At 49.8% G+C, this 26,997-nt stretch overlaps 1 protein-coding gene across 5 annotated transcripts in view; it reads right to left on the reverse strand.

Annotated features, from left to right (window-relative positions):
- The window catches only part of SUCO (SUN domain containing ossification factor), a 1,613,753-nt gene that overhangs the window by 682,005 nt on the left and 904,751 nt on the right, over positions 1 to 26,997 (reverse strand). For all 5 annotated transcript variants that reach the window (XM_069641200.1, XM_069641197.1, XM_069641195.1 and 2 more), the window contains one exon: positions 23,544 to 24,713. In XM_069641200.1, the coding sequence (XP_069497301.1) occupies positions 23,544 to 24,713 (1,170 nt within the window). The remainder of the gene's footprint in view (positions 1 to 23,543; positions 24,714 to 26,997) is intronic.

Consider the following 26,997-nt stretch of genomic DNA (forward strand, 5'->3'; position numbering starts at 1 on the left):
TTGTATCCAACGGGCGTCGGGGAACTCCTGCAGGGGACGCATCCATAGCCCGCACAGCCGAATGAGGTAGATGCATGACGACATCATGCATCATGCCGAGCAGAGACTTGATGGACCTCATCTTGGCGATCTTCAGAGCCAACAGCCGTTGTCCTTGCCCAAGATGGCCGCTATCCTCTCCTCCGATGGAGACGCCAGGCACGACACTGTGTTGAGTCGGGATCCCAGAAACAGCACGCCCTGCGATGGTGTCAAGCAGGACTTTGCAAAGTTCACTGAGAACCCCAAATCCGTCAGTAGGCGAACGGTCCTCGCTGTGTGGTCGACGGCGAGCTCTTTCGAGCTGGTCCGGATGAGCCAGTCGTCCAGATAAGGGTAGACGTGAATCCCCGTAGTCGCAGCTGCGCCGCCACTGGCGCCAGGCACTTGGTGAAGACCCTGGGCGCCGACTTCAATTCAAAGGGAAGGGACATGGATTGGTAGTGCTTCCTTTGAACAACGAAACACAGGAACTTGTGGTGCCCCTTGTGGATGGGGATGGGGATGTGGATGGGGAAGTATGCATCCTCCAAGTCCAGCGACGACAGGAAGGTCAAGGATGGGCCGCCAGCCCACGGTCTTCTTTTTGACGGTGAAGTACTTTGAGTACACTCCGGAGCCCTGGAGCCTCTTTTGGACGAGTTCTATCGCGCCTTTCCTTAACATGGCCCGAACCTCCAGCAGCAGCTGAGGAACGTGGTTCTCCTGCCGGGCCACCAGTGGTATTTGGGGACACTTCTGTTGAAATGACATGGTGTGCGCGTGGGCGAGAGCGTCCAGCACCCAACCGTCGGTGGTGATGGTCTTCCACACACTGACAAAGTTCGCCAGCCGGCCTCCCACCGGGGTGCTCGGGTGGGGGCCCGACGCCACGGGCGGTTCAAACCTGCTTGGATGTCGAAGGGCCGCCGATGTCCTCCTCCTAAGGCCTTGCAGCGGCCCCTGTTGGTCTCCTGGGTCGAAGAGCGGGAGGGTTGGCGGTAAGAAGAGGAGCCCCCGCCAAACCACTTGGAGGATCATGGGAACTTTCCCCCTGAGGTTCGAAAGGACGGCTTCCATTGCGGAAGAGTGCCCAAAGCACGCGCTGTCTCCGTGTCTGTCTTTATGGCTTGGAGAGACTCATCCACAGCCTTCCCGAACAAATTGTCCCCGTCGAAGGGCATGTCCAGCACCTTCGACTGAACGTCCTGTCGAATGTTGGTGGCCTTGAGCCAGCCACGACGACAAGGCAAACGCTGTTGCCCATTTGGTGGAACCCTGCATCGCCGATGTCCATTGGCACCGTGATGGCGTGGTCTGACACCACCTCACCTTCCTGTAGAATTTCCTGCGCTTCCAACCTCTTGTCGTGGGAGCGATCTTGAACCACAACTCCTGGTCGTAACGAGCCACAATGGCGGCCTTGATGGTAGTCGCTGCAGAATAGATGACCCGTCGTCCCATGGCATCTAACTTCTTGCCCTCACTGTCCGGTGCGGTCGAGGACGCCGAGGCCGAACCACCCGAGGACTTCTTCCTGGCCGCCGCGGACACCACAGAGTCCGGAGAAGGCTGGCCCCGTAAGCACGGAGTCCAGCACACTGTCTTCTTCTCAAGGTGATCGCTGGGGCCGTGGAAGGGTTCTTCATGAGAGACAAACCTTCGTCCCAAATGTCATCCAGAAGTGGAAACGAGAGGATGGTCTTCCTCTTCGCCTCTCTGCGCTGATATAGAAAGCCCTCCACCTCCGGAGCGAACTGAAAAAGTTCCGATGCTCTGGAGATCATCGAGTGGAACGAGCCAATCTCGTTCGGCCGTGATGATCTGGGCGGCAGAGACAGGAGGTCCCCTAACCCGCTGTCTTCGTCCGTGCCCATGCCTGTCGTCGCTGTGTGTCAAGGAGGTGGAGGGTGTACTCTCTTCTTTTTGGCCGGGGCTACCCCCGTGGGGGTGTGGGGGTTCAGCCATCGCTGGTGCCGAGGGCAGTGCCTCTGGCACAATAGGCATCCTTGTCTGAATCTCAGAGACCAGCGTATGCAGTGCAGAAAGGATGTCAACTGAGAGGTTTCTAGGAGGTACCTGAGGTGGGGGTGGCAGCTGAGGTGCAGGTGGAACAGGTCGCTGGGGCACCGGCTGTGAGTCCAGGCCCCCGTCGCCATGCTGCTCTTCCTCGACTGTGTCCTTGCCGTCGTCCCCTTCATCGAAGGGCTCGTCGTAGGGCCTGCTCCCTACAGCACCCTCCTCCTTGGTGGTTTGTAGACCGGTGAGCTCCTCCTCAGAGGAGATATCCGTACCCTGGAGGGCCAGTGCGCCACTCTCCCCACCCCCTTTGCTTCCAGCGGTGAAAGTCTAGGGGAGATGACTGGCATCCTCTTCTCCGGGGGCTTCTGTATGGTCCGGAACGCAGCCTCCCTTCCAGGAAGGAAGGGACACCCGGGTCTTAGGGGTCGTGTCCTGCAGGATCGTCTTGGCTGCCTTCGCCGGAGACGCTGCCACCCCCTCGGTGGAAGGCTGGGCCTTCGCCGGGTGCACCTGGGCCTTCACGGTCAGGGCCGGAGCCTTGTCCGGCTTGGCCTTCTCCATAGGGGGACGGTCCGAGCTCTGCTCCCCTTTGGACTTCTCCGGTAGGACGCACTTGGGCCTCTCCTCGAGTTTGCCCGGATGGTCTGACTTCTTCTTGGCCGAAGATCCTGAGCGTTGACTGGTGACGGAGGCTGGAGATGTCGAACGCGCCCTGGCCGCCGAGGAGCCTGTCGCAACAGCGCTCCCGGTGACAGTGGATTTGCGGTGCTTAGCCTTCTAGTGGACCCCCGCAGGAGGAGCGCCCTCAAAGGTCTTAGAAGCCCTCTCAGCCTTTTTGGAACTGGGAGAAGCATGCTGCTGGGACCCACCCAGAGCAGGGGCATTGGCCTGTAGCCACTCGTTCAGCCGCCTGTGCCGATCCTTCATCGTGCGAGGGACCATCTCCTGGCAAAACGCACAAATCTCCTCCTTGTGCGTCAGGTACAGGCAGTAAAGGCATTCGAAATGCTTGTCGTCCGAAAATACATTCCGCGAGCCACAGCTGGAGCAGATCTTGAACAGGGAAGTTGAATCCTTCTTCTCCTCCGCGTGGTCCACGCGGTGTAGGCCTGAAAGAATCTTCTGGAAGCCTAAACCAAGTAACTCGATGAAATTCGCCCTTGAGGGGCACTGAAGACTCCGAAAGCGGGTCCCCGTTAATCGGATAGATTGATCGATGGAGCACAAGGCCCGAGTGACTGAAAAATAGAGTAACACTCTTTCAAAAAGCGAAAAAACGCAGTAAAAGCTCGAGAGCTAAACACGAGGACTCCCAACACTTGAACGTGCAGTAAAAATCAGAAGATGGCTGCCAGAGGAGGGGCTTAGGTAGAGGGCAGTCATTGGCTGGGGGCAGTATGACCCAGAGCTCAGTGATTGGTTGTTAGGAGGAATACAATTCAGAAATGAAACAAACTGATTTTTTCTTTACCAAGGATTCCCAGCCTGACGACCGGGAATATTCATGAGCATGTGAATCCATGCCAGACCCCATGCTGGAGAATTTGTGGTGCATGTGTGCCCTTGTCGCCGGGTTGTGAACTCCCCACAACAGAGCCAGTGGCCTGTCTGTTGGGGACAGGCATCTTGGAGCCCGAAGGTTCCACCGAAAGGTCTATGGCTTTCAATTCGGAGCCATGGCTGACGATGGTTTCCTCGTTGTCCGAAGCGACGGTGCCAACAGGCGAATGGCTTTCCGCCGGCATTGCATAGGCTGCTAACCGTTTAGTCTGCCTGTCCTCCAACGTTTTGGGTCAAAAGAGCTTACAGGACTTGCATGAGCACTCGTCGTGGTCTTGAGGTAGACACTGATTGCAACAGCGATGGGTGTCCTTCCATGGAATATTGCCGTTACACGACAGGCAAAATTTAAAGGGCGTCCTCTCCATAGCTGAGGGTGATGGCAGCCAGACCAGATAGAGAAAGAGAAGGGAAAATGAAATACGTTCTAGAAAAAGAAAAAAACCCATGGCTGCACTCTCCCTACTGTAAGGGCCTGGCCGGAGGGCCGAGACCACACGGTCGACAGTCGTCGTTCAATTGTAGATGTCTTCAGCGGCAGGAAGCCCAAGTAGCAGTCAAACAGATTAGTCAGGAGGGATTTTGGGTACACGGCACGTCACGTTAGGGATAGTGTTACAATCACGCCGTTCTCGACGTCCATTTCGATCTTCAAAAGAAAGATGCAATACTATGCGATTACCACTAGATGTCGGACTATATGCACAGCCTGTGATTCTAAGCAGATTCACAAACATCAGAAATAAGGATACAAAGTATCCTAACTGCACTTCACTGTAAGGTGGTGTGGGCAATGGTACCAATACAAGAATTAATAAACAGAAAGCCTCTCGGTACTGACAGTCTGAGAGACTAGTCAGTTTGCCAATAAGAATGAGCAAAACCAGAAAAGGGAAGTAAAGCAGAAGGCTTTACTTGCCCCCAAAAAGTCAGGACAGGGTACCAAACAAAAAAAGAAAGGATGTCCAATAGAAATGTATGGAGGGATTTGCCAAAAAAAGTATTTCCTAACAGTCTGCCAGAACACTAAGCTATGAGGCTGATTGCACTTGTCTTGCAACAGAGTATGGTCTGAAGAACCTCTCCCGGGTTTGTTGGTGAGTCGCTGGGAATTAAGTTGCCTTCCTGGGGTGCCTGTGAGAAAAAAAAATAATAATAAAAGCAGCTTTTTTTGTCAAGGAGTGCAATGAACTCCTTAGGTGCGTTCTGGTGGAAAAAATAATTCCATCACTTAATCTCTTCACAAAAGCATTGCAGTGCAAGCAAGTAGGCAAGACAGGACCCAAGCACTGCAAGCATTGTGATGAAAGTCAATTTTCCGGAAGAGCCTGCACACAGCCAAGTACAGCATCTACGCCTTGATCCCTGAGGCACAGTTATGAGAGAACATGTTAAGAAAAATGAATGTCCCATCCGACAGAGAAAAGGAATGGAGGTTGGTCCGAGTATGCTGGAGGGAGGATCTGTGATGCACCTGCCAACCGTCGTGCATGCACCCAGATGTTGGGAAAGATTTCTCTTTTGGCAACTTTCCCTCCATAGTTTCTATGGAGCCCCAAGTTTTTCTTTTATTTGTTTCTGAACAGGTTCTGATTTTTTGAGGAGACAGTAATGCCTCCAGATTCACATCCCCTGCCTTTTGCTCATTTGTTATTGGGACACTGATCAGTCCTTCAGACTATCAGTACTGGGAAACTAGGTTTCCCTTTTAACTTTTACGCTTTGGTAATGTTTTAACATTGCACACAGCATCTTGCAATGCAGTGCAATGGGGATACTTTAGTATCACCCTAGCCTTTGACACTTGGGATTTTCGATTACTTTTATATGTGCTGTGGTAGGTTAGAAGGAGGAGGACAAAGAAGTGGCATTTCTACCTGAAGGTTTATACAAATAATGAAAAGGCCAATCTATCCCAACCAAACATGGAGTTTTCCCTACCTAACAGAATCCAACTAGGGTGCACGTCGTCAGTGATGTCGTCCAAATCGAAGTAGTCTGTCCTCCATCCAAAAACGACCCTACCACTAATTATCAACTAACAAAACAAAAAGGGGGTTCCAGAATGACGATTCCCTTCTCAGCCTTAATAGTCTATCTTGTTATAGTTCCTTGTAACATAGTTAATCAGTTCCTCCAATTCCTCAAGGGGATCCTTTCACTTTCTCTCAGATATCCCGTGTATTGTTCCTTGTTTCCCTATTCGAGGCTCTGGACTTTTATCCTCTGGATTACCTTAATATCAATAGGTTTCTCTCTTGCAAGTTTCACAGTCTCACTTCCCAGTTAACAGTGTCCTCAGTTTCGTTTACCACTTTGTTGCCTTGCAAGTACTTCCTTTTCCGGGAACCACCATGTAGGTTCTTCTGTTCCTCTTTACTATTGTCATGGTCTTCCCAAATACTGCAACAAGGATAACCAGCCTTTTGACTTTCTTCCCAATCTTGACTGTTTTTGTAATCACTGGGATGAATGTGATGAGCCCCTCTGGATTCAATATATACTCTGCTGCTTTCACACTATTGGGATGAGTATGAGGAGTCTCTCTGGAATTCGTTATACTCTTTGCTGCTTTTACCGTTGCTGAGACAGGTATTCGTTATACTCTTTACTACAGTTACAGGTACTGGGGCGAGTATGAGAGTTTTTCGGTATTCGTGATACTCTCTGCCGTGAGACACTCTGCTGCTTAGCGTCTGCTCCTGGCCACTCCTGGGTCTCCTGTTACCTCCGGCTGGTCGGGCTGGAGTCAGCGGTTCTTCCTGTGGAGTTGGGATCATGCCGTTTCGAGGGACGCTTCCAGCGTCTTCCTTCCCAGCTCTGCTTCGGTCTCCGCTGAGTGGTCTCAGCGTCGTTGTCTGAACATGCGGTCCACCTCATTGAGGTCACGCCAGCATATAGCAATGCTTGCCACAGACACAAGTCGGCTCCCTGCCGGCTCCTGCACTGCTTTCCTTCTTCGTTTCCCACGTCCTCTCAGCCAAGGACCTCCCAGGTTCCTTGCCGAGCTTCACCTTCTAGGTGAACACGACACCTCAATGCAAGTCCTTCTATGGTTTTTATGCAATTTAGCTGGGTCCTCCCCAGCTGAGGATAGTCGTCCTTCTCTTTCTCTGGAGTATTCCTTCTTTCTCTACTCTTCACAGTATTCCCTAATTGCCATAGAGGATCGATAAGCATTAATCATCCAGTCTTCTCAGTGGTCTGTTCAGGTTGTGTCTTCTGAGATACTGATGGTCTGAGAGGTTCATAGGAAAGTGGGGCAGGGAGTTCCTTCATGCAACGGGAGTCTTTGTCCCCCAAGAGGAGAGTCTCTCCCTGTGAGGTCCCGCTTACCGACAGCCCTAAGGGGAATGTTGCGTAGCGAGCTCACTTCCCTAGCTTCACAGGGAAGGGCTTCCCTCTGGGGAGAAGTGACGAGATCCAGTGAATCATCACAGTGCCTAAAGGCAAACTGGTGACAAAAATATATATTTCTTTATGTTCGTGTTTTTCTAGTGTGCACATTCGAGTTTACCATATATGGATACTAAATGTGGCTCATGCCTTAAAATGAGAAGTTAGCTTCTTCTTTGGTCATATTGTAGTTCAGCCTTCTTCCTGCATTGCCAGGTCAGGGAATCCCATAGAAGGTCATGAACTTGCCTGAGAAGAAAGCTGTATCTTCCGCAAGTCTCAAAGTATTCGAGAATCCAGCCAATCTGAGCCTTCGGAAGTGTCCCTAGACCACCTGATGGACTGTCCAGCTCTCCAGTTGGCTCCATTGCTAGAACCGTAGCCGTTCTGTGTTAGTAGCTGGAACAGTTCGTGGTAGAAGTCGCCTTCCTGCCAAATTTCAGCCTCCCAGCCTCAAACGCTAATGTTCTGGAAGGACTTCTACAACTGCAGCTGGATGGACGCCTGCTGTTGCCTGTGTTGCGCAGGCTGTCATTGGAATTCGGAAGTTAATGCAAAGCATTTGCCCCCACCTGTACTGCATAGGATAACATTGGATAACATTGAGAACAAGTCTCTTTGAATACTTCCATTCATTGTTTTTTGTTTATCGAACTAGAGTAGTACAATCTGAACAATAACACATTTTATTTACCAGGTAACTTTGTTGCATCACTTCTTTTGAACAATCACCAACACAAGTAACTTACCTGCTATAGATACATTCTGGGGAGAAGCACTGTGGCTCCTGTGATCTTTGGGGACAAGGCCATATTCTTCTTAAGGATTGGATTGCTGAAGTTAGGAAATATCACTTGAAACTTGGTTTCATCTTTTCTGCATCACTTTACTCACCACCTTTGTTGATTTAAGTCCTTGAATGCATTTTAAGAACCTATGGCGACTGTGAATGACAAACATTACATACTGTGATGAATCTAGGCAATTCGTCCCTTCACCCCAGGGGGGAGCCAGCCTCTTTTAGGCTAGGGAGGTGAGCCCGCTAAGCAAGACCCTCCCAAGGGGTCAGGTAAAGCGGAACCTCACTGGAAGTGACTCCCCTCTATGGGACAAGGACTCCCACTTCTATAAGAAACTCCCTATAAATAACACAATTTCTGCCTACGTGGGAATAGAAGACAATAATGATATGACTGGCCTGCAACTAAGACTGATGACACATTTCTACTATTGCCTCGAGGTAATGGTGGAGGCCAGTTGAAGTCAGCTGGTGACATATAGCAACAGGCCCCTTTGATGTACGCTAGTATAAATATAGAGACGAAGAAGCATGATGGGAGGCGAGAGAAACCTACGTAGAGGCAAGTCTCTAGCGTACTGATGTCCTGGAGGGACGGAGCCAAACTTGACTGTAGTACTGCAGAGAAAGCGAGGAAGCAGGGACAGCAGAAGTCCATCACAGAGAGGCAACACAGCCGAAGGAGAAACACAGACGGGAAAAACTTCTTTGGCGGCGCGACCACGGTGCACCCGTGGTGGGGCAGGGACGCAAGAAACAGCACTGAGAACAGGAGCGAACAGAGAAAAGAATACTCCGTTCTGGGTACGAGAATCCAGAGTCCGCCGTGCCAGGCAGCATTCAAGAAGCAGAAGCTTAAGGGCCAAAATGCAGAGAAGGGATGCGAACAGCCACAGCCCTGCTTGGACACCACCCCGCTGGAGCACAGCCAGAGATACAGAAGGTACCAGGGTTGCCCAGGGCGGAGGGAGGCGAGCTGAGCCCCACAAACAGAAAGCAAGAGTAAAAGAGGGCTATGGGAACCTCAGAAACCAGAGAGTCGAGCATGGGATAGAAATATTGAAACCAACACAATGTTTAAGAAACATACAAAGCCAACGGGGTGTGGAAGCTCCAAGAGGGATAAGAGACATTTGGGAAACCCCACAGAGTAGGGAATCTGGAGGATGCAACCAAGTGAATCAAAGCATACAGCCAGGGAAGAGAAAGTGGCTAAGGTGGTGGGAAAAGGATGAGGAACTCCTTCCAAAACTTAAAAGACGAGAGCATTTAATTTAAAGAGATTTGCAACTTTTCCTGAAGAGTTTAGCATGAGAGCAGATAACCTATTTATTCTGCACTGTTCCTAAACAATATCTCCAGAGTGAGATCCTCTGAACATTGACCCAGAAAGCCAGAGCGAGAAGACCATCACTTGGGCTCATGTTTATGTTATTTTGATTATACTGGTAGGGCTAAATAGAGGAAAACCCTCATAGCAATAGGGGTAGAGAGGCATTTTCTATTTATTTTAATTAAACACATGTAACATGTAATTCCTGAGTCTGTCGTCTTCTGGTTTGCCACAATACCTGTAATAATAGTCTTTGTGCTGCTTGTATCAGCTTATATACGCAAGCTTTGTAAGTCGGAGATCTAGTGATTGGTGGGGAGTATTACATGATTTCATTTTGATTTCAAAAAGAGATGTCGACTGGGCGTTCCTGTAATACTATCCCTACTACTGTGACACATACTGTACCCATGATCTGTCACGTGTCGCTGTCCTCATAGTTACTTTTCTGACCTGAGTTTGCGTGGAATGTATAGTGAAGAGTGAATGAAGAATTGTTTGAAAAAAAACTCACATAATAAACACGGTGTCTATGGTGCTTCTAAACCCAACGAGGTAGGGTGGGCGTATGTGAATCTAAGGAGAGACAAGCCTCAAAGATGATTGCAGGTATGTAATGCTGGTCTTCTGAGGCTTGTAATCTGTTTAGAATCATATGCTTTGCAAAGACTAGCAAGCAGTACCAGAATAAGATGGTGGCTGTTGGAAGGAACCAAGACAAATAAATGTTTCAGCACTGCTTGTCCCACCTGTGAGTCATTTCTGGCTGGTGTGTCAAACACAATGTTTTGTGGACGTGTCTACTGAACTCCATGTGGCAGCCTTGCATATTGCTTCTAGTGGTACATTAGCAATGAATGCTAATGTAGCACCTGTACCACATGTGGAGTGTGGGTGTGAAGTGTGCTTTAGGCGTAAATGGTAGAGTTTTGCTTGACAGTGTGTAACGGTGCTGGATGCATCGTAAGATCCATCTTAAGATAGTAGCCTTTGAGACAGGGTCTCCTTCTCTACCGGCTGCTAAGGAGACAAAGAATTGTTCTGTTTTTCTGAGTGGTTTCGTTTTATTGAGGTAGTACATGACTGCACTTCAAACATGCAGTGTGTGGAGTGCTCTCTCCTGAATTTTGCAGATATTGAAAGAAAGCTAGCAGTTTAATTGACCGGTTGACATAAAACTTAAGAATGCATTTAGGCGAGTATCGTGGGTGTGTTCTTAAGACCACCTTGTTTTTGTGTATTGTGCCAAATGGTTCTGTGATGGACAATGCCTGAAGCTCACTTACTCTCTGAATAGATGTAATCGCAATGAGGAAAGCAACATTGTGAGGTCTTTGAGGCTTGCTTTAAGCAATGGCTCAAAATTGGGGCCCATGGGCTTAAATCCCAACCTGGGGGTGAGTTTGCAATTGGAGGGTAAAGATGTTCGGCTACTTCCATGAAGACTTTGAGGACTGGAACTCTCCACCAAGAGACTTTACTCTGAACTGATATATGCAGAAAGAGCTGGAAAATGGACTTTCAATTAATTAAAAACAAGACACAAGTCGAATAAGTGCAATGAGTAGTGCACTATAGGTATTGGTGAACTGCCAATAGGGTGATCATTTGATTTTTTTACACCATACTACACATTTTTTCCATGTGTTAAAATAGTGTAAAATAGCAGTGACTAGTGTTGGGTTTACAGGATTCTTTTAGAATTCCCATGCATCGGACAGACAAATTAAGGTGACCAAATTCTATGAGTGCAGGAGCCAAGCTGCTAAGTTGGTTGGTTGAAGATGAGGGGTTAACCCCAGATTCTGTGTCAACCTATTGTAAGGACATGCTAGTTTCATTGGTGGACAAATAGACATTTTGAGCTGGTGGCAAAACCACGTCTGACAAGCACACAGAGTTATCATGATCATTGTTAACTTCTACTGGTGCATCTTGTGGATTACTCCGTTTAAAAGTGGGGCTGGAGGAAAAGCGAAAGCAAATATTCCTGGCCAACTAATCCCCTTGGATTCCTTCTGAGGGAACCTGGAGGATTAATGTAGGCATTTTGCATTTTCTCTTATGGCAAATAGATCTATGTCTGGTTGCCCTCAATGTGTACAAATATCACCTACAATGTCTGAATGCAACTCCCACTTGTTTTCTGAGGGCTGATAAGCACTTCTTTTTAGCATATTTGCTTAGCAGGTGTGTTCCCTTGGAACATGTTGGGATTGAAGATGTATTCCTCTTTGGAGGCTCTAGTTCCAGATATTCTGTGCTAGTGTGCACAGACTGAGGGAGTGAGTCCCGCCCAGTTTGTTGATGTAAAACATGTCTCTTGTACCGTCTATTATGATTAGCACATTTTTCCCAATTAACTGATGCTGGAAAGCTTGTAGCGCCTTGAAAACTGCTAGCAATTCAGAGTGCCGATATGTTTCATGGCAGGTTTGCGTGACCACATCACCTTTAATGTTTGGGGGAGCCAATGGGCTTCCCAACCCATGAGTGATTTGTATCTTGTGTTTGGTATGGTGTGCTGGTGGATTGACAAAAGGTTTTCCCTGTAACATGTTTCCTTTTGTGCGCCATTGAAGAGCTCCAATTTCCTTTTGCCTGCGACTATCGTTTTGCTAACCACTCTTGCACCGGACGCATAAGAAGCCTTGCATTTATCATGATGAAGATGCATTATGCCATCATGCCAGGAAGGCACATACCTTTTCGGACTTACCGGCTGACCGCTTGCATACTACAGTATTTGTTGAATTAGGTTTTGAACCCTCTCACAGGAGGGGAATATTAAGGTGTCTCTTGTCTGAAACTGCCCCTAAGAATTTTGTTTGCTGGCTGGAGATTAGGCTTGACTTTTTTGTTGATAGAAAAGCCTAGCTCGTGCATTAGATTTATTGTTTTCTGCGTGTTTAGCTGACATATTTCTGGTGTTTCTCCTATTAGCCAGTCGTCGAGATAAGGGTAAGACCGGAATACTTTCTCTGCATAGGTGCACTGTAACTACCGCTGGTACCTTCATGAATGCATGAGGGGCTGATGTGACCCAGATTTGATAATGCGCTTGACCGACTGTGAACCATAGGTATTTTCAATGTGCAGGCAGTACTGAAATATAAAAGTATGCATATTTCATATACAGTGTGGCCATAATGTCTCCTCTGTTGAGCAGTGGGGTGACTTCTGAAAGCGAGGCCATCCTGATTTTTTGTGGCTTTACATGTGTGTTTGCTGGTTTAGGTCCAGCACTGGGAATTTTGTCTCGTTTTTCTTTGGAACAAGGAATTACACTGAATAAATACCCTTGTTTACCTCCAATGGTAGAATGGGTTCTTTGGCTCTCTTTTGTATCAGTATTTGTATTTCGTCTTGCAGAATCTGCAGATGTTCTACTGCTATCCTCTTATGTCTTGGTGAGTGATCACTCGGTTGTTCTTGAAACTCAATGCAATACCCATTTTATGTAGTTGAAAGCACCCACTTGTCTGAGGTGATCCCCTCTCAAATGGTAGTGAATGATGTTTTGCAACCCCCTATTTGGGTGATATGGGAGGGGACCTAGAACAGGGCATTATTGTTTTGCAGAAGGGGGCGGACCTCTTGAGGTTTGGCCTTTCCCTCTGCCTCTGCCCCTTCTGAAATGCCTTGGAAATGAGAACTGCAAGGAAGTCAATGGTCCCTGGAGGAACCTGCACTAGAGGAGTAGGTTATCTGTGCTGCAGACATTGAGTCATTTCTCGCCACAAAAACTCTGCCGGCTTGATTGTGCAACTCTCTGATGAAAAGGGCGGTTTGAAATCTGATTAAATGTTTTCAGTGTTTCATGGTCCTTCTTTGCATTTTTGTAGGGCCTGACTGAATGCTTTGCCAAATAGAACCTCATTTTCTATTGGCATATTAAAAAAGGGTAGCTTGAGTCTCTGCTCGAAAGCTTGAGTTTCGGAACCAAGCAGGTCTCTTTAATAAGGTTCCACCCGCAATGATTCTCCCAGTAGTATCTGCTGCGTCTATGCTGTTTCTTAGTACTGCAGTAGCAGTCTGTTGCCCTTCTGCTAAGGCTTTTAGTATTTTTGTTTTAGGGGCTCATGGACATTAGTAGTAAGTTCTTCTACATGGTCCTGTTGTGCGCTATTGAGGCTGTATTGTTGCCAATGCGCATTTGATGCAGAGATATGCTGCAGAGGTTGCCACTTTTTACCTAAGGCAAAATGTGTTTTTGCTCACTTTGCCCGGAGGGGCCTCTGATGTAGCCAAAGGGGTACCAGTCCTTGTGCACAGTGTGTTACGACTAAAAAGTCCAGTTTCAAGAGAACCTTTATAAAGAGGGTTGGTAGGTGCTCAACTCATGGGTTAACTGGTTTTGTTAATACTGGAGTTGTTAGAGAGGGGTCTAAACGTCTCTTTACAGATTTAAGCAAAGTAATGTACTGGCTAACCTCTTCTCGGAAATCATCTACAAAATATTTGTCTTCCTCAGCTTCGTGTGTGTCAATTTTGAAATAATGGGCTGCTTTTTTTTTTTGAAAATCGATTTTATTAAGTTTCATTTGTGCATTACGAAATTACATTACATTTGCAGATGTGAGTTAACAAGAAAGAACCAATCGCAACACACCCTTCTCCCTCCCTCCCTTTCCCTCCCTCCACCCCCCTTCAGTTCCAATGTTCATAGGTTGGTTAATTGCTTGCTTGACGGGCTCTTTAGAAAACAGAAGTGTCAATGCACTGTGCGCTTGGCACGTCGAAGTCGTGTGGACCAACTGGGTAAAGTTCACAATCGGGTCTGCGGGCCATGGCCCCGTGTCCTTGGGGGGGGGGTCCCTCGGCACCACCACTAAGCATTAGACCGCTCGGCCGTATTTGTCAAAAAAGGGGAGCCAGATTTCCTCGATGCTGGATTTGGACTCATCAAGCAGGTGTGTGAGGAACTCCATGTCGTAGATGGCCCGTACCTTGGTTACCCAGGTTTTTTCCCCTGGCATTTCCGGATGTTTCCATTTCTGTGCCAGGCAACATCTGGCTGCTACCAGCATGACCTGAAGCATATGGTCTTGAGTGCCCTCTTGGCCTTCCCCAATGTCAATTCCGAAGAGGAGGAGCCAAGGGCAGGAAGGTCGCTCAACCCCATCCACCCCCTTGATCCAGGCCCGTACCTTGTCCCAATAGTTTTGGACCACTGGGCATCCCCACCACATGTGAAGGTAGTCTCCTCTTTCAGTCTTGCATTTCCAGCAGTGTGGGTCATATCCTGGCCTCATCCTAGCTATCCTCTGCGGGGGATAGTGCCATCGGTGTAGTATCTTGAGGGCCTGATGGCGATACTGGAGGGAGGCCGTGGATCGATTAGCCCATCTACACATCTCCGTCCATCTTTCGTCATCGATTTCCTCACCTAGGTCCCTACCCCACTGTGTGCGTGCTGGCGGCGGGTCTCTGGGGACAGAGAACAGAAAGAGCTTATAGAGGCGGGATATTATCCCCTTGGAGCCCCTCGCGGTTAGGAGAAGCTTTTCAAAGTCTGTGAGATCCCTCCTGAGGGTATCGCCCCAAGATGGCTCAGTGAGGACACCTTTGAGCTGAAGATAACGGAAAGGGGAAAGCGTGCCTATTCCCAGGGCCTCCTCAAGGTCACTCAGGGGTAGGAAAAAGCCCCCCACCCACATATGGCCAGTCCTGCTAAGGCCTGCCTCGAACCATGTCTGGTATGCTGCTGGTTCTGCTGTTTTGGCCAGGAAAGGAGGGGCCCAAATGCAGCTTAAGGGGGAGGGCCATGTTGTGAGCCATCTGTAGTAGCCTCCCTCTCTCCATAGGGACCACAGTACTTTCAGAATTGGATGGTTCAGGACGGTTCTGGGGATCTTATTCCTTGGGACCCAGAGCCATTCCTCTATTGTGACAGGTGCAAGGGGCCTATTATCCATGGCTACCCACTGTTTTTTCATTTCCGGTGAGAAGTGATCAACCAGAATCCTCAACTGGGATGCCCTGTAGTATGTCCCCAGGTCGGGGTAACCCACCCCCCCGTCCTCCTTAGCCCTGGTCAATACCTCGTACGAGATTCTGTGTTTTTTACCCTGCCAGAGGAAATTAAGAAGGACTTGTTTTGTTTCTTCAAAGAAGGCCCTAGGGACCTGCACCGGAAGCATCTGGAAGAGAAACAGGAATTTTGGGAGAATCACCATTTTTATGAGATTGAGGCGTGCCATCCACGAGAGACCCGCTCCCGCCCACCTTTCTATGTCTCTCCTGATTGCTGACCAGAGGGGGGGGAAGTTGGCCGTATACAGGTCTTCAAGGTCGCGCGTGATTTGGACTCCCAGATACCGGAACCCCTCCTCACTCCGTTTAAAGGGGAGTCCCTCCACAAAGGCCATCTCCGGGTCCGATAGATTCCCACCAATGAATGCCACCGATTTGTCCAGGTTGACTTTATATCCCGATAGCTCCCCATATCGTGTGAGGCCGTGTAGCAACCGGGGGATTGTTTGGGACGGTCTGGTGACATAAAGCAGGGCGTCATCTGCGAAGAGGCAAATTTTGCAATGCATGTCCCCCATCTGTATTCCCCTGATGGCCATATCGTTGCGGACCGAGATTGCCCATGGTTCCATTACTAATGCATAGATTAACGGGGATAGGGGGCATCCCTGCCTCGTTCCACGTTCAAGGGGGAATTCTCTTGATTCCGTTCCGTTTGCCACCACTCTGGCCGAGGGGGAGGAGTAAAGCGCAGATATCCATCCCAACCACCTTGGGCCCATCCCCATAGATGTGAGAACCTCCCTCATGAAGGCCCAACTGACCCTGTCAAAGGCCTTCTCCGCGTCGAGAGCCAATAAGAGTGTGCCCTCGTTTCTGGCCTCAGTTGTGGCAAGTATGTGGAGTGTTTTACTTAAATTATCGGAACCCTGTCTGTTAAGGATGAATCCCGCCTGGTCTGGGTGTATCAGGCGCGGGAGGGAGTTTTCCAGTCTGGAAGCCAAGATTCTAGCGAAAATCTTGGCGTCCAAATTAAGAAGTGAGATGGGTCTGTAAGACCCACAGTCCGTCTGGTCCTTGCCGGGTTTGGGTATGACGGTGATGAGGGCCTGCAGGAATGTCGGTGGGATTGTGTCCCGACTCCTAATCTGGTTGAACAGTTTAGCCAGGGGTTTCACTAGGATCGCTTGGGTCTGTTTGTAAAAATCTGCTGTATAGCCGTCTCGGCCTGGTGCCTTTCCGGCCTTCAGTCTTTTGATGGCTCCCTCCACCTCTTCTTCTGAGATTTCCCCCTCAAGGGCCTCTAAGTCTTCGTCGGTCAGCTTGGGGAGGGGATGTTCTGCCAGGTAGGAGGAAATATCCTCCTGTGATTCGCCCACTTGCCTGGAATAAAGTTTGCTGTAGTAGTCAGCAAAACATTCCGTTATTTTCTGCCGGTCCCTATGAATTCTGCCTCCCTCATCACCAAGCTGGGCAATCCCTCTTTCCACTCTGCACCCCTGTGACCTTTGTGCCAATAGAGTGCCTACCCTGTCGCCCCGTTCATAGTATATCTGTTTGGTGTACTGCATTTTTTTGACAACCTCCCCTATGAGAACCGTATGGAGCGCCTGTCTTCTGCCCTGCATCTCGTCCAGGAGTGCATCCCGGTCAACCCCCGGGGCGCCCAATCTGGTCCGCAAGACCTTCAACTCCGCACAGAGTTTGCTCTCGATCAGGCCCCTCTCCCTTTTGCGCCTCGAGCCCTCTGCTATGAGGAGACCTCTAAAAGTGGCTTTTCCCGGCTTCCCATACCATGGACATGTCAGTCTCCCTGGTGTCGTTTGTCTCAAAGTAGGCCAGCATTTCTTGTTTCATAAAGTCACGGAATACGGGGTCCCTAAGGAGCGTGTCATTGCACCGCCACCGGGATGATCTCGGGGCAATGGGCAATGACCAGTTAGCCACGAGCAGTTCGTGGTCCGACCACGTTATGGCCTCAACCCTTGGTTGGGTTACCACCCCGTCCCCCTCCTCTGAGGTCAGCAGGAGGTCGATTCTAGTGTAGGTGCAGTGTGGGGGAGAGAAGAAGGTGTAACCGCCTTGGCCCGGGTATGCTTTGCGCCAGGTGTCTACCCAGTAGTGATCCCTCAGGAGGGCTTGCAAGGCCAGGTTGTCCTTAGTGATCCCTCTGGGTGTCCCTCCCCTGGCGGACCACCAGTCCAGTTGGGGGTCAGCTATGAGATTGAAGTCCCCCGCCCAGTATCATGGCTCCCTCTGCCCACTCGTCCATGACACTGAAGATCCGCATGAGGAACTCTACCTGACCCGAGTTGGGTGCGTATACGGTGGCGAGAGTGACGCGCTGTCCCTCGCAAAACCCTTTAACACCTAAAAATCGACCTCCAAATCCTCTCTTGGTTTCTACCCCTGTGAGTTGGAGTGCCCTTCCCAGGAGAATGCCCACCCCCTCCTTCTTTGAGGTCGCGTGTGATGCCCAGTAGTTGCAGCCAATATCCTTCCCTTTGATTCTAGACTCTCTCCCTCGTTTATAATGTGTTTCCTGTAGGAATAGGACTGTTAGATGTTGTTTGCGGAACATATTGCTCGTAAGGGACCTCTTATTTTGAGAGTTAAGGCCCTTGACATTCAACGTGCCTATCTTCCATTCAATCATTATCGCCTTTTCGGTTGTGCACTTTGGACCCCTCATAGTAACTGAATTTCAGAGCCCACCGCCAAGCAAGTTTCTGTGACTTGAACTGACTTCCCCCCTTTACCCCTCTGTCTGCCCTGTTGACCATTCTTCCCCTCTCCCCCCTATCCCAAACCTCCCTCCCCGTTTCCTCCCCCCTCCCACCCTTCCCCTGAAATATAAGGCGTTCGTCCACTTTCCCCAACATACGTTGGGGTTGGTCAACGAACCACCAAGGACTCTAACCCCAGCCCCGGGATTTTCATGTGTTGGGGAATCCCAATTCTCAAGATCAATATAGATCGTCCCCGTCAGAACCTCGGTACAAGTGCCCGAGATAAAATTCTGGAACAATGAGCCCCCACTCCAGCCCACCAACCATTAACTTGGGCCTCGTGTGTGGGCTAACTCAACCAAACAGTTAACTTTTTAACAAACTTTCGCCCGCCCTGTAGTCCGGCGGGCCAGCCGTAGCGCCAACGCGGCATCCAGTTATGGCACCTCGTGGACCCAGGACCTCCAGTGCCTGGACCCCGAGTCAATGCTCACCTTGTGATTTCCTCCACCTCCGATCGAACGGTGTTATCATGACTTTGAGTGGTCTTCAGAGTTTGTCGACGGATGTCTAGTTTTCCGGAACTTCCGGGCCCCCTTGACCTTGGATTTGCCGCTGTGGTTCACCAATCTGTCAGGACCCCTGGGGGGGTCTCGGGCTCTTCCGTCCTGGGCGCCTGAGTGGCCCGCCTGGTCGCTAACCAGGTCGTCTGTGGCCCTCCGAATATCCTCCTCCGACACCAGGTGGTACTTCTCCCCTAGCCATTCAAATTCCAAGTAGAAGGGATGTCCCCAGCGGTATCGAACCCCTTTTCCCTGAAGCCATCTTGTGAGGGTGCCACATTTCCTCCTCATTGACAGGGTGAGGGCCGACAGATCTTGAAAGATGGACACCCTTGAGTCGCCATATTGTATGTTGCCGAGGTTTCTCGCTTTCTCTAGAATTTTGGCCTTGTCTTTATAATAATGTAGCCGGACCAAGACAGAGCGCGGGCCTCTGCCCCCCCCCCCCCCCTGCCCAGTGCACCCTGTCAAAGTTGATCGTGCCCGCAGCCTCTGTTCCCAGGGCGATCCTCACAATGTCGTGCACTTTGCCCTCGAGTCCTTGTGTGGATTCGCCCTCGGACTCCACCAGGCCAAAAATGCGCAGGTTGTTCCTTCTCTCCCTGTTCTCCATGTCGTCGACCTTAAGCCGGAGTTCTTCCTCTCGTCTTTCCATGTCTTGGAGTCTAATGTCCATTTGGGTTTCAAGGAGTGTTACAGAGAGTTGATTGTTTTCGACTCCCTCCATTCGGTCCTCTAGGGTGGTGACTTTGGTCGTGAGGTCAGCCAATTTGGCACCCATGCCAGTCCTCATCCCGCGTATCTCCTCTAGAATCATCTGGATATTGTTCTGGATGGCCCCCAGGTCTGGGGGTGGGGTAGCGGGGCCCCCGGTCGCCATGACACTCTCGTTGGCAACAAATTGGTATTTCAGCAGGTTTTCTTTCCAGCTCATGGAAGGATCGTGTCGGTTACTTGTTAGCGGGCACCGCCTGGTCGTCAACCGTGTCTGGGTCAGTTGGGGTGCAGGGTGGAGAGGGGGTGCGTCCCCTGAGGGCGTCGGCAGCTCGGAGCGTGTCTACCCTGTTTGGCTCCGTTAGTTTGTCCTGTGGTGGCGATCTCCAGGTATCCCAGCTGGGGGAGTTCCCAAGTTGTTGTAGGTAGGGGTATCTGAGGACCCAACTCAAGCAATGTTTCAAGTGTGCATAACGTTCCCTTTGGTACCCCGTTTACTCCAAGAGCCCTTCCAGTGGAGGGGGGTCGTAGGGGTTCTGAGCAGGGGTCCTTGCCCTCTATGCTTGCCTCACTTTGTTCCCCAAACCTAGCCGCAGTGGGGAGGGTCCTCGTCGCGAGGCTGCAGGTGTCCCTTGGCACTTTCCTCAGGTAAGAGCGGGAGGAGGGGGAGTGTGTTGGGGGGGGGGCGCGATCCCGCGTCGGCCCCCGGGCGATGTCGATGCTCCGTGGGCAGATGGATGGCCCTCTTCGGGTCGGACCCTGGGGCCGTGGAATGGGCAGGTGGGCCCGGGCCTCCCTATGACAGAGCGTGCCCGCGGCACCTCGGCTGCCCCGCCTCGAGTGTCTGGAGCGCCAGGCGTGGAGCCCCAGGGCGCCGTGGGCTGAGTTGGTGAGTGCTGTGATGGGAGGGTGGGGGGCGCGCCCCCGCGTCGGTCCCCCCGCAGTGTCGTTGCTCCAAGGGCAGGAGGATGGCCCTCTCCGGGCCGGGCCCCGGGGCCGTGGGATGGGCCGGGCCGGGCCCCCTATGACAGGCCGCGTCGGCGGCGCCCCGGCTGCCCCGCCTCGAGTGTCAGGAGCGCCAGGCGTGGAGCCCCAGGGCGCCGCGGGCCGCTTTGGTGTGTGCTGCGATGGGAGGGGGGGGGGCGCGCTCCCGCGTCGACCCCCCTGCAGTGTCGTTGCTCCAAGGGCGGGAAGATGGCCCTCTCCGGGCCGGGCCCTGGGGCCGTGGGACGGGCCGGGGGGTCCGGGCCCCCCTATGACTGGCCGCGTCAGCGGCGTCCCGGATGCCCCGCCTCGAGTGTCAGGAGCGCCAGGCGTGGAGCCCCAGGGTGCCGCGGGCCGCCTTGATGTGTGCCGCGATGGGAGGGGGGGCGCGCTCCCGCGTCGGCCCCCCTACGATGTCGCAGCTCCCTGGGCGGGCGGATGGCCTTCCTCGGGTCGGGCCCCTGGGTCGTGCGATGACCCGCGGTAGGCCGCGTTAAGTGTCCGGGGGGGCGCCGCGGGCCCGCAGCCCCAGGCCCTCTCGTGTGTGGCACGGCCTGTGTGTGTGCGGCCGCCGCGCCCTCCCTCGTTGCCTCCTACGTTGCTTCGCACCAGGCCGTGGGGGAGGGGTTGCTGGTATCGTCTCGGCCCGTAAAGCTCTGCGTAGGAGCGTCGGATTGGGACCGGAGTTGGGTCCAGGTGGGGGCTACAGGTTCCCGCTCCTCTTGGTGGGGGTCGCGTGGTTTATGGGACCCTCGTTCCGCTGGTGGACCGCAGTTTACCCGGGGCTGGGTGCGGAGCTCGAAGCTCAGGCGTCCATCCTGTCTGCGCCCCCTGGTGGCCTATGGGCTGCTTTTTTAAGCACATTATGTAGTAAGCTGTCATCAATTAGAGAAGAGGAGATAGGGTCTTCAATGTCTGGTTAGGGCACAGGAACGTCCTCTAGGTCTGTAATGTGTTATCCACCTCAAAATCATCTTCCTCGTCTGTATACATCTGTATTTCCACTGGCTCCTCATAAGGAATAGAGGGTTCAGTTCTTCATTTTTGGGAAGGTACCTCTTCTTATAAAACCGTATGTTTGTGTTTAAGAAGGCGGTTTTCTAAAAAAAAGTCCATAAATAAGGCCATCTTGTTCATAGCGACCTCAAATCTTTCTTTTGTTCATTCCCCTGATGAACCCAGGAACTCCTGCAGTGGAAAACGAACTACTTCTTGTGTTTTAACATGTTCCTCTGTTTCTTATTTTTGGGACTATCAGATAAAGAACTAGCTTTGACATGTGCAGGTTTCTTTTTCCCAAAATGCATCGAAATTGTAGTTGTAGTTGGATTGTAGTTTAGACGATGCATCGAGTGAGAAACATTAGGAGTTGATTTCCTTTGTTCGACCGACACATAGGCGCGTAGGGTGCCGTCTCCGCAGAGGATTTTGAACCTTTTCAACGGAAGGGTCGAAAATGTTACAGTGGGCAAAATGTGTTGTGCCTGCAATGTGTTTTGGTTTACCCGGAGTGCACCAAAAGGTTCCCATGTACCAATATGGCGTGTTTAGCCTTTTCACCAGGTGAAGTCCCCATAGCAGAGCATGACGCTTGAGGTTCAGAGTGGGGGACAGGCCTATGCGAATCGTGAGTTTCCTAATCCGATATGTCTTCGGCTTCTGATTCGAAACTGGTGTGGTCCTGTTCTGGCTCAGACCTCCCCCCACCCTGCATACCCCCCCAGTGGGGTAGTCTGTAGATGCCTCAGCTTACATCACGAAAGGCACGCCTAGTGTTTCGACCACCATACTTTAAGAGTTTTAGGCCTCTATAGCTTACACGACCGGCATTGGTGTTCCCAGTGATCCCAGGGAGGGCAATAGTTGCAGACATTACGTGTGTCTTTCCACAGCATCTTTTTGTTGCACCTGGGGCAAAATGTAAAGGGGGTATTCTCCATGTTAGAAGCTGGAGGACAGTGAGATATATAATATTATAGGGGAAATGTAAGGAGACATTCTCCTCAGCTGTAACGTATAACTGTAGGCAGAGGCCTGTAGCTGTAGCCGTTCAATGGCAATCTCCAAAGCCTCTATAAGCCTCATACGCCGGTTGATCCTGCAGTCATCGTGCTTCATCAGAGCTATTGGTTAGACTAAAAGATCTTCAATATATCTCAAATGTGGGCTCGATCATGAGCAAAGTTATCACTTTGAGAAACTCTGCAGAGAGCAACAAACTAGATGGTGAAAAAAAACAATCTGAGGATCTCGACGTGCAAGGGATCATGGGTACAGTACACGTCACAGTAGAGATAGTATTACAGGAATTAACAGTCGAAGTCCATTTTTGAAAATCAAAAATAAATAATGCAATACTCTGCACCAAACACTAGATGTCGGCGTACGCAAATCATGTGATTCCAAGCAGATCCACAAGCCTCAGAAATATTTATTTTGAGTGTGATATCGCCTACTTGATCTTTTAGTGTGTCCTTAGGCCTAGAATAAATATTGTATTTTATTTACATTCATGTCCAAATTGAATTATTGTGTTGCTTCACTGTGTGGACTCATTATGAACCCTTAACCCCACTCACACTCTCCTGAGAATAGCCTTGACTGCACTCCACGTTTACCTTGATTGGGTTTTGTCTAACCTCTCTCAGAGTTCCCCTACCCACTATAGCTAGAACGGTCTCATAAAATGTGTCCACCAGTTCAGATTCTAGAAATCCATCTAAACACTGGAGTCACAATTTTATATTCAATCAATGTCAATCCGAGTCATATCCCGGTCTCACTCCAAAAGTGGTCTATCACCCGCAAATTTGGAGGAAAGGGAAGAGGGTGTAAGAGTACACAGGGTTAAGAAATGGAGTTACCCATGAAGGACGACCAGAGACTGTTCAGTCCCTAGTGATTGGAGAAATAGGCTGTGCACTGGCTCTTTTTTAAATGATCTGTCTAATTCTCAAACAGATGTGCTGAGTGAGCACTGTTCCAGGGCTTTCAGGTATGGGTGTCTCATCAGCATGGAAGAAAGGAAATGTGGCATAGGAGAACTATTTATTTAAAAAGACAAGTTTCTGCCTGTTCGTGCAAGCCTCTGGATTTTATTCTCCACATAGATGGAATTCTAAACACAGTAGTTGAAAAGCGCAGGAAAAGACCAAGTGCATTTCATACCCACATTTGGAAGTTGCTTGTATTACTAAGCTAATCACAAGTTTATTTCAGAGTCCACGCTAGGTTTGGGAAATACCAAGCCTGATCATCAATTCCTGGGCTAGCGCTGGCAGAGCGTGATGCCACAAATGATCAAGTGAAAAATACAGGCCATGAAAACACAGAGCATATTTACTTAAACTGTAAGGTGCTTTTATTATTACTCTGACACATGTATACTGGTCATATTCCATCTGTGCAAACTGATTAAAGTGAAGTGTCACAAAAGAGACTAGTCTCACCTTTGGCTGAGCTCCTCCAAGTATCGGCTGCTGAGAGACATATTTACTTCCAATGCTTTGATGCGGTTATTAAGCCGCATGAAGACAGATTCCTTCTGGTTCGAACCATGTACTAGATTACCATTGGTATATCCCAATTCAGTGCCGTTTTGCAGCTCAGCATAAAAATCTGTGGCAGTTCTCTGCAATCCGGCCAAAGAAGCAGAGCCAAGTAGGGCATCATCACTGGGCTGCTCCTCCTCTTTAATTTCCACGTTTGGATTTTGCTCTGTAACTTCAATAACTGCTAGTTTAAGTATCTCAGATGAATGTCCTTTAGTTTCCATTACTTCCTTGTCTATTACACTGGTGGTGAGATCTGGTGGAGGGACTGTTTGTGCAGACTTTATGGCTGGCACTTCCACTGTCAGCTCCGTGTCTGTGTCTACTACAGCACTCGCAGTAAATGTCTCTGAACTCGGAGTAATTGTCTCTACAGGAACAGGTGGCTCAGTCTTTGCCTTTTTAGTTGTGGTAGACAATGTCAACTCTTCAGCTTGCACCTCAGTCTGCTCAGCGTTGTCCTTTATGTCCTCAGTTAAGGCTGTGGTAGATGTATATTTCCCTTCTGAGGTCAGTTCAAGGAAGTCCGATGGAGACACCATCTGGGAGGAACTAGGTTCTAGTTCAATAATTTCTATGGGTTTACTGATAGATGTTTCAAGATGCAGACTGTCAGGCAGACTAACAATACTTGGGTCTAGTGTTTGCTCACTCTCTTTGCTTACTAATTCCTCCAGTGGCGTTTGCTCTACAACATCAGCAGGGATTTCCTCAGTAGGAACTGCTAGTGGCTGCTGTGTTGCCAGATTACCATTTTCATGCTTTCCCACAACCATTTTGCTGCGTTGGCGGTGAAAGGCTATTACAACAGAACACCACTTGTATAGAAACTCTGAAAAGCTAGAGACACAAGAGATAGTTCCCGTCAGGTCACTACAGTAAATTTGTGTTTCAGATTCGAACCATGCCATCTTGTCCTCTTCTTGATCATCGTTGCCCAACAAAGTCACAGTTGATTGGCGTGGTTCCTCGTCTTCTTCTTGGACAAGCTGTACAATGGGGTTTTCTTTGGCTAGCTCTGGCTCAAGTGCTTCTTCACTGGGGAACGCAGTTTCAGTGGACTGTTGTCTAGAAATAAAGGTGAACGTTAGAAGGACCAACACTGAAAATAGTAGCAATTATTGATTTCAGAGTTGAGACATTGGAACACAGGATTCTCTTCGAATTTGTAGAAAAGCAATCTCAGTTGAATGAGTACCAATGGTATTTCAGACTAACAACTTTTTGGAACCAACAAAACTGTGCAACAAAGTATATCAACATGTTACAATAATGGAAATGGTCTTGTGATGAGAATCAGAAACTGACTCCAATCGTGAATGATATGTGACGCAGCCAATTTTTATTTAACAAACAGAAACAGACCTCTGAAGAGAAAGACTTCTGAAATGATATTAGGGATGCAAGAGTACAGTATTCAAATACATTTTGAAGCATAAAAATAGGTACATTTTTTTTACCTTATGTTCTGTTACTGAATGTAAATACCCAAATGTGATATTACACCAATTTCACTAAATTGATGAATTAACAGGCAATTAAAATGTGTGCCCATTTCGCAACAGAATTAAATGACTGCACTCCTCTTATCCCCACACAACCTCCCTTCACCATTAACAGAACTAATTGTGCACTCAGACTTCTGTAAAGAAACCCTCTACTGCTGTTGCGCAGTGTAGCTAATTTAATTATCAGATATGCTATGGTTCACATAACATCTCCAACGGATGATTTATCATCCATATGAGTCCCAATCTCACCTCTTCACTTGCAGCATTTCCCAAAGCTCTATGAACTCTTCTACCTTCATCATCCTGTTCATGGATCCCCTGGAAGAACTCACCAATCTGAATGTCAATAAGGAACAAGTTAATTACCTGTAACTGTTGTTCTCCAGAATGGGTCCGGCATGGATTCACATGCTCATGAATATTCCCCGTCGTCAGGCTTTGAATCCTCGGTAAAGAAAAAAAATCAGTTTCAGTTTCATTTCTGAACTTTCTTTCTCCTAACAACCAATCACTGAGCTCTGGGCCATACAACCCCCAGCCAATGACTGCCCTCTACCTAAGCCCCTCCTCTGGCAGCCATCTTCAGATTTGGTAGCACGTAAAGTGGCAGTAGGACCAAGAGAAGAGCCGCAGGGGTAGAAGGGAGGGTTCGCATGTGAATCCATGCCAGACCCATGCTGGAGAACAACAGTTACATGTAAGTAACTTGTTCCTTCACCAGCATGCGGTCTGGCAGGAATAAAGAATACATAGAAGTACACACATGCACAACCATGGCAGGAATCAAGGCTCAACATAAGCATCTCTTACCTCCTCGCCAGGCTCACCTTCAAGCTAACAGGTTGTGCAGCACTGCTTGGCCGACTCTGGACTCCTCTCTGGAATCCCTGTCGAGGCAATAGAATTTCGTGAAGGTTTGCGTCGACCTCCACGTCGCAGCACTGCAGATGTCCAGCAGAGGCACACCAGGCAGGAACACCGTTGTAGCAGCAATCGCTCTGGTAGAGAGGGCTCTCGGATGGGCAGGCAGCCGTCGGTTTGCCAACCGGTGACAGAGGGAGATAGAGCCGGAGAGCCACCTGGAAATGGAAGCCTTGGACAGGGCCTTCCCATGGTTCACAGGACCAAAGTTCACAAAGAGCTGAGAGGTTTTCCGGAAACTCTTCATGCGGTCCACATAAAACTTCAGCGCTCTAGCCACATCCAGCGAGTGCAAAGTCATTTCAGCCAGCGACAAAGGAGTCGGAAAAAACACAGGGCTTGTTTAGATGAAAGTCTGACGGCACCTTGGGCATGAAGGAGGGGTGCGTCCGCAGCACCACACGTCTAGTGGAAAGTCAAGTAAGGTGGTTTACAGGAGGGGGCCTGGATCTCCCCCACTCGTCGTGCAGAGGTGATGGCCACGAGAAAAGTAGTTTTCCACAACAAAAACTTGAGTGGTGCAGAATGCATAGGCGCGAACGTAGGTCCCATGACCCTAGCAAGCACCACATTAAGCTCCCACGCCAGGGGCCGGAGCCTTCACCGGCGGGAATGAGCGGAATAGTCCATTGACAAATTCCTTGACCAATCGCTGCGACCACAAGGATGGTCATCCTGGGGATCTGGTGTAGCGGGAGATAGCCGCCAGATGAACCTTGGAGGCGTGGGCCAGCCCCGATTTGGCCAACGACAGCAAATATGGAAGTACCTGAGGAGCCTTGACCCTCAGTGGGTCGATCTTCTGGGAACGACACCAAATAGCAAGCCTCTTCCACTTACGTCCGTAGCATTTCAAAGTAGACGATGCTAGTTCGCCGGGAGATCGTAGCCACCGAATTCTAACGCTGCAGGAGCCAGGC

The sequence above is a fragment of the Ambystoma mexicanum genome, chromosome 1q, assembly GCF_040938575.1.
Source record: "Ambystoma mexicanum isolate Mex_15411 chromosome 1q, UKY_AmexF1_1, whole genome shotgun sequence".
Lineage (NCBI taxonomy): Eukaryota > Metazoa > Chordata > Amphibia > Caudata > Ambystomatidae > Ambystoma > Ambystoma mexicanum.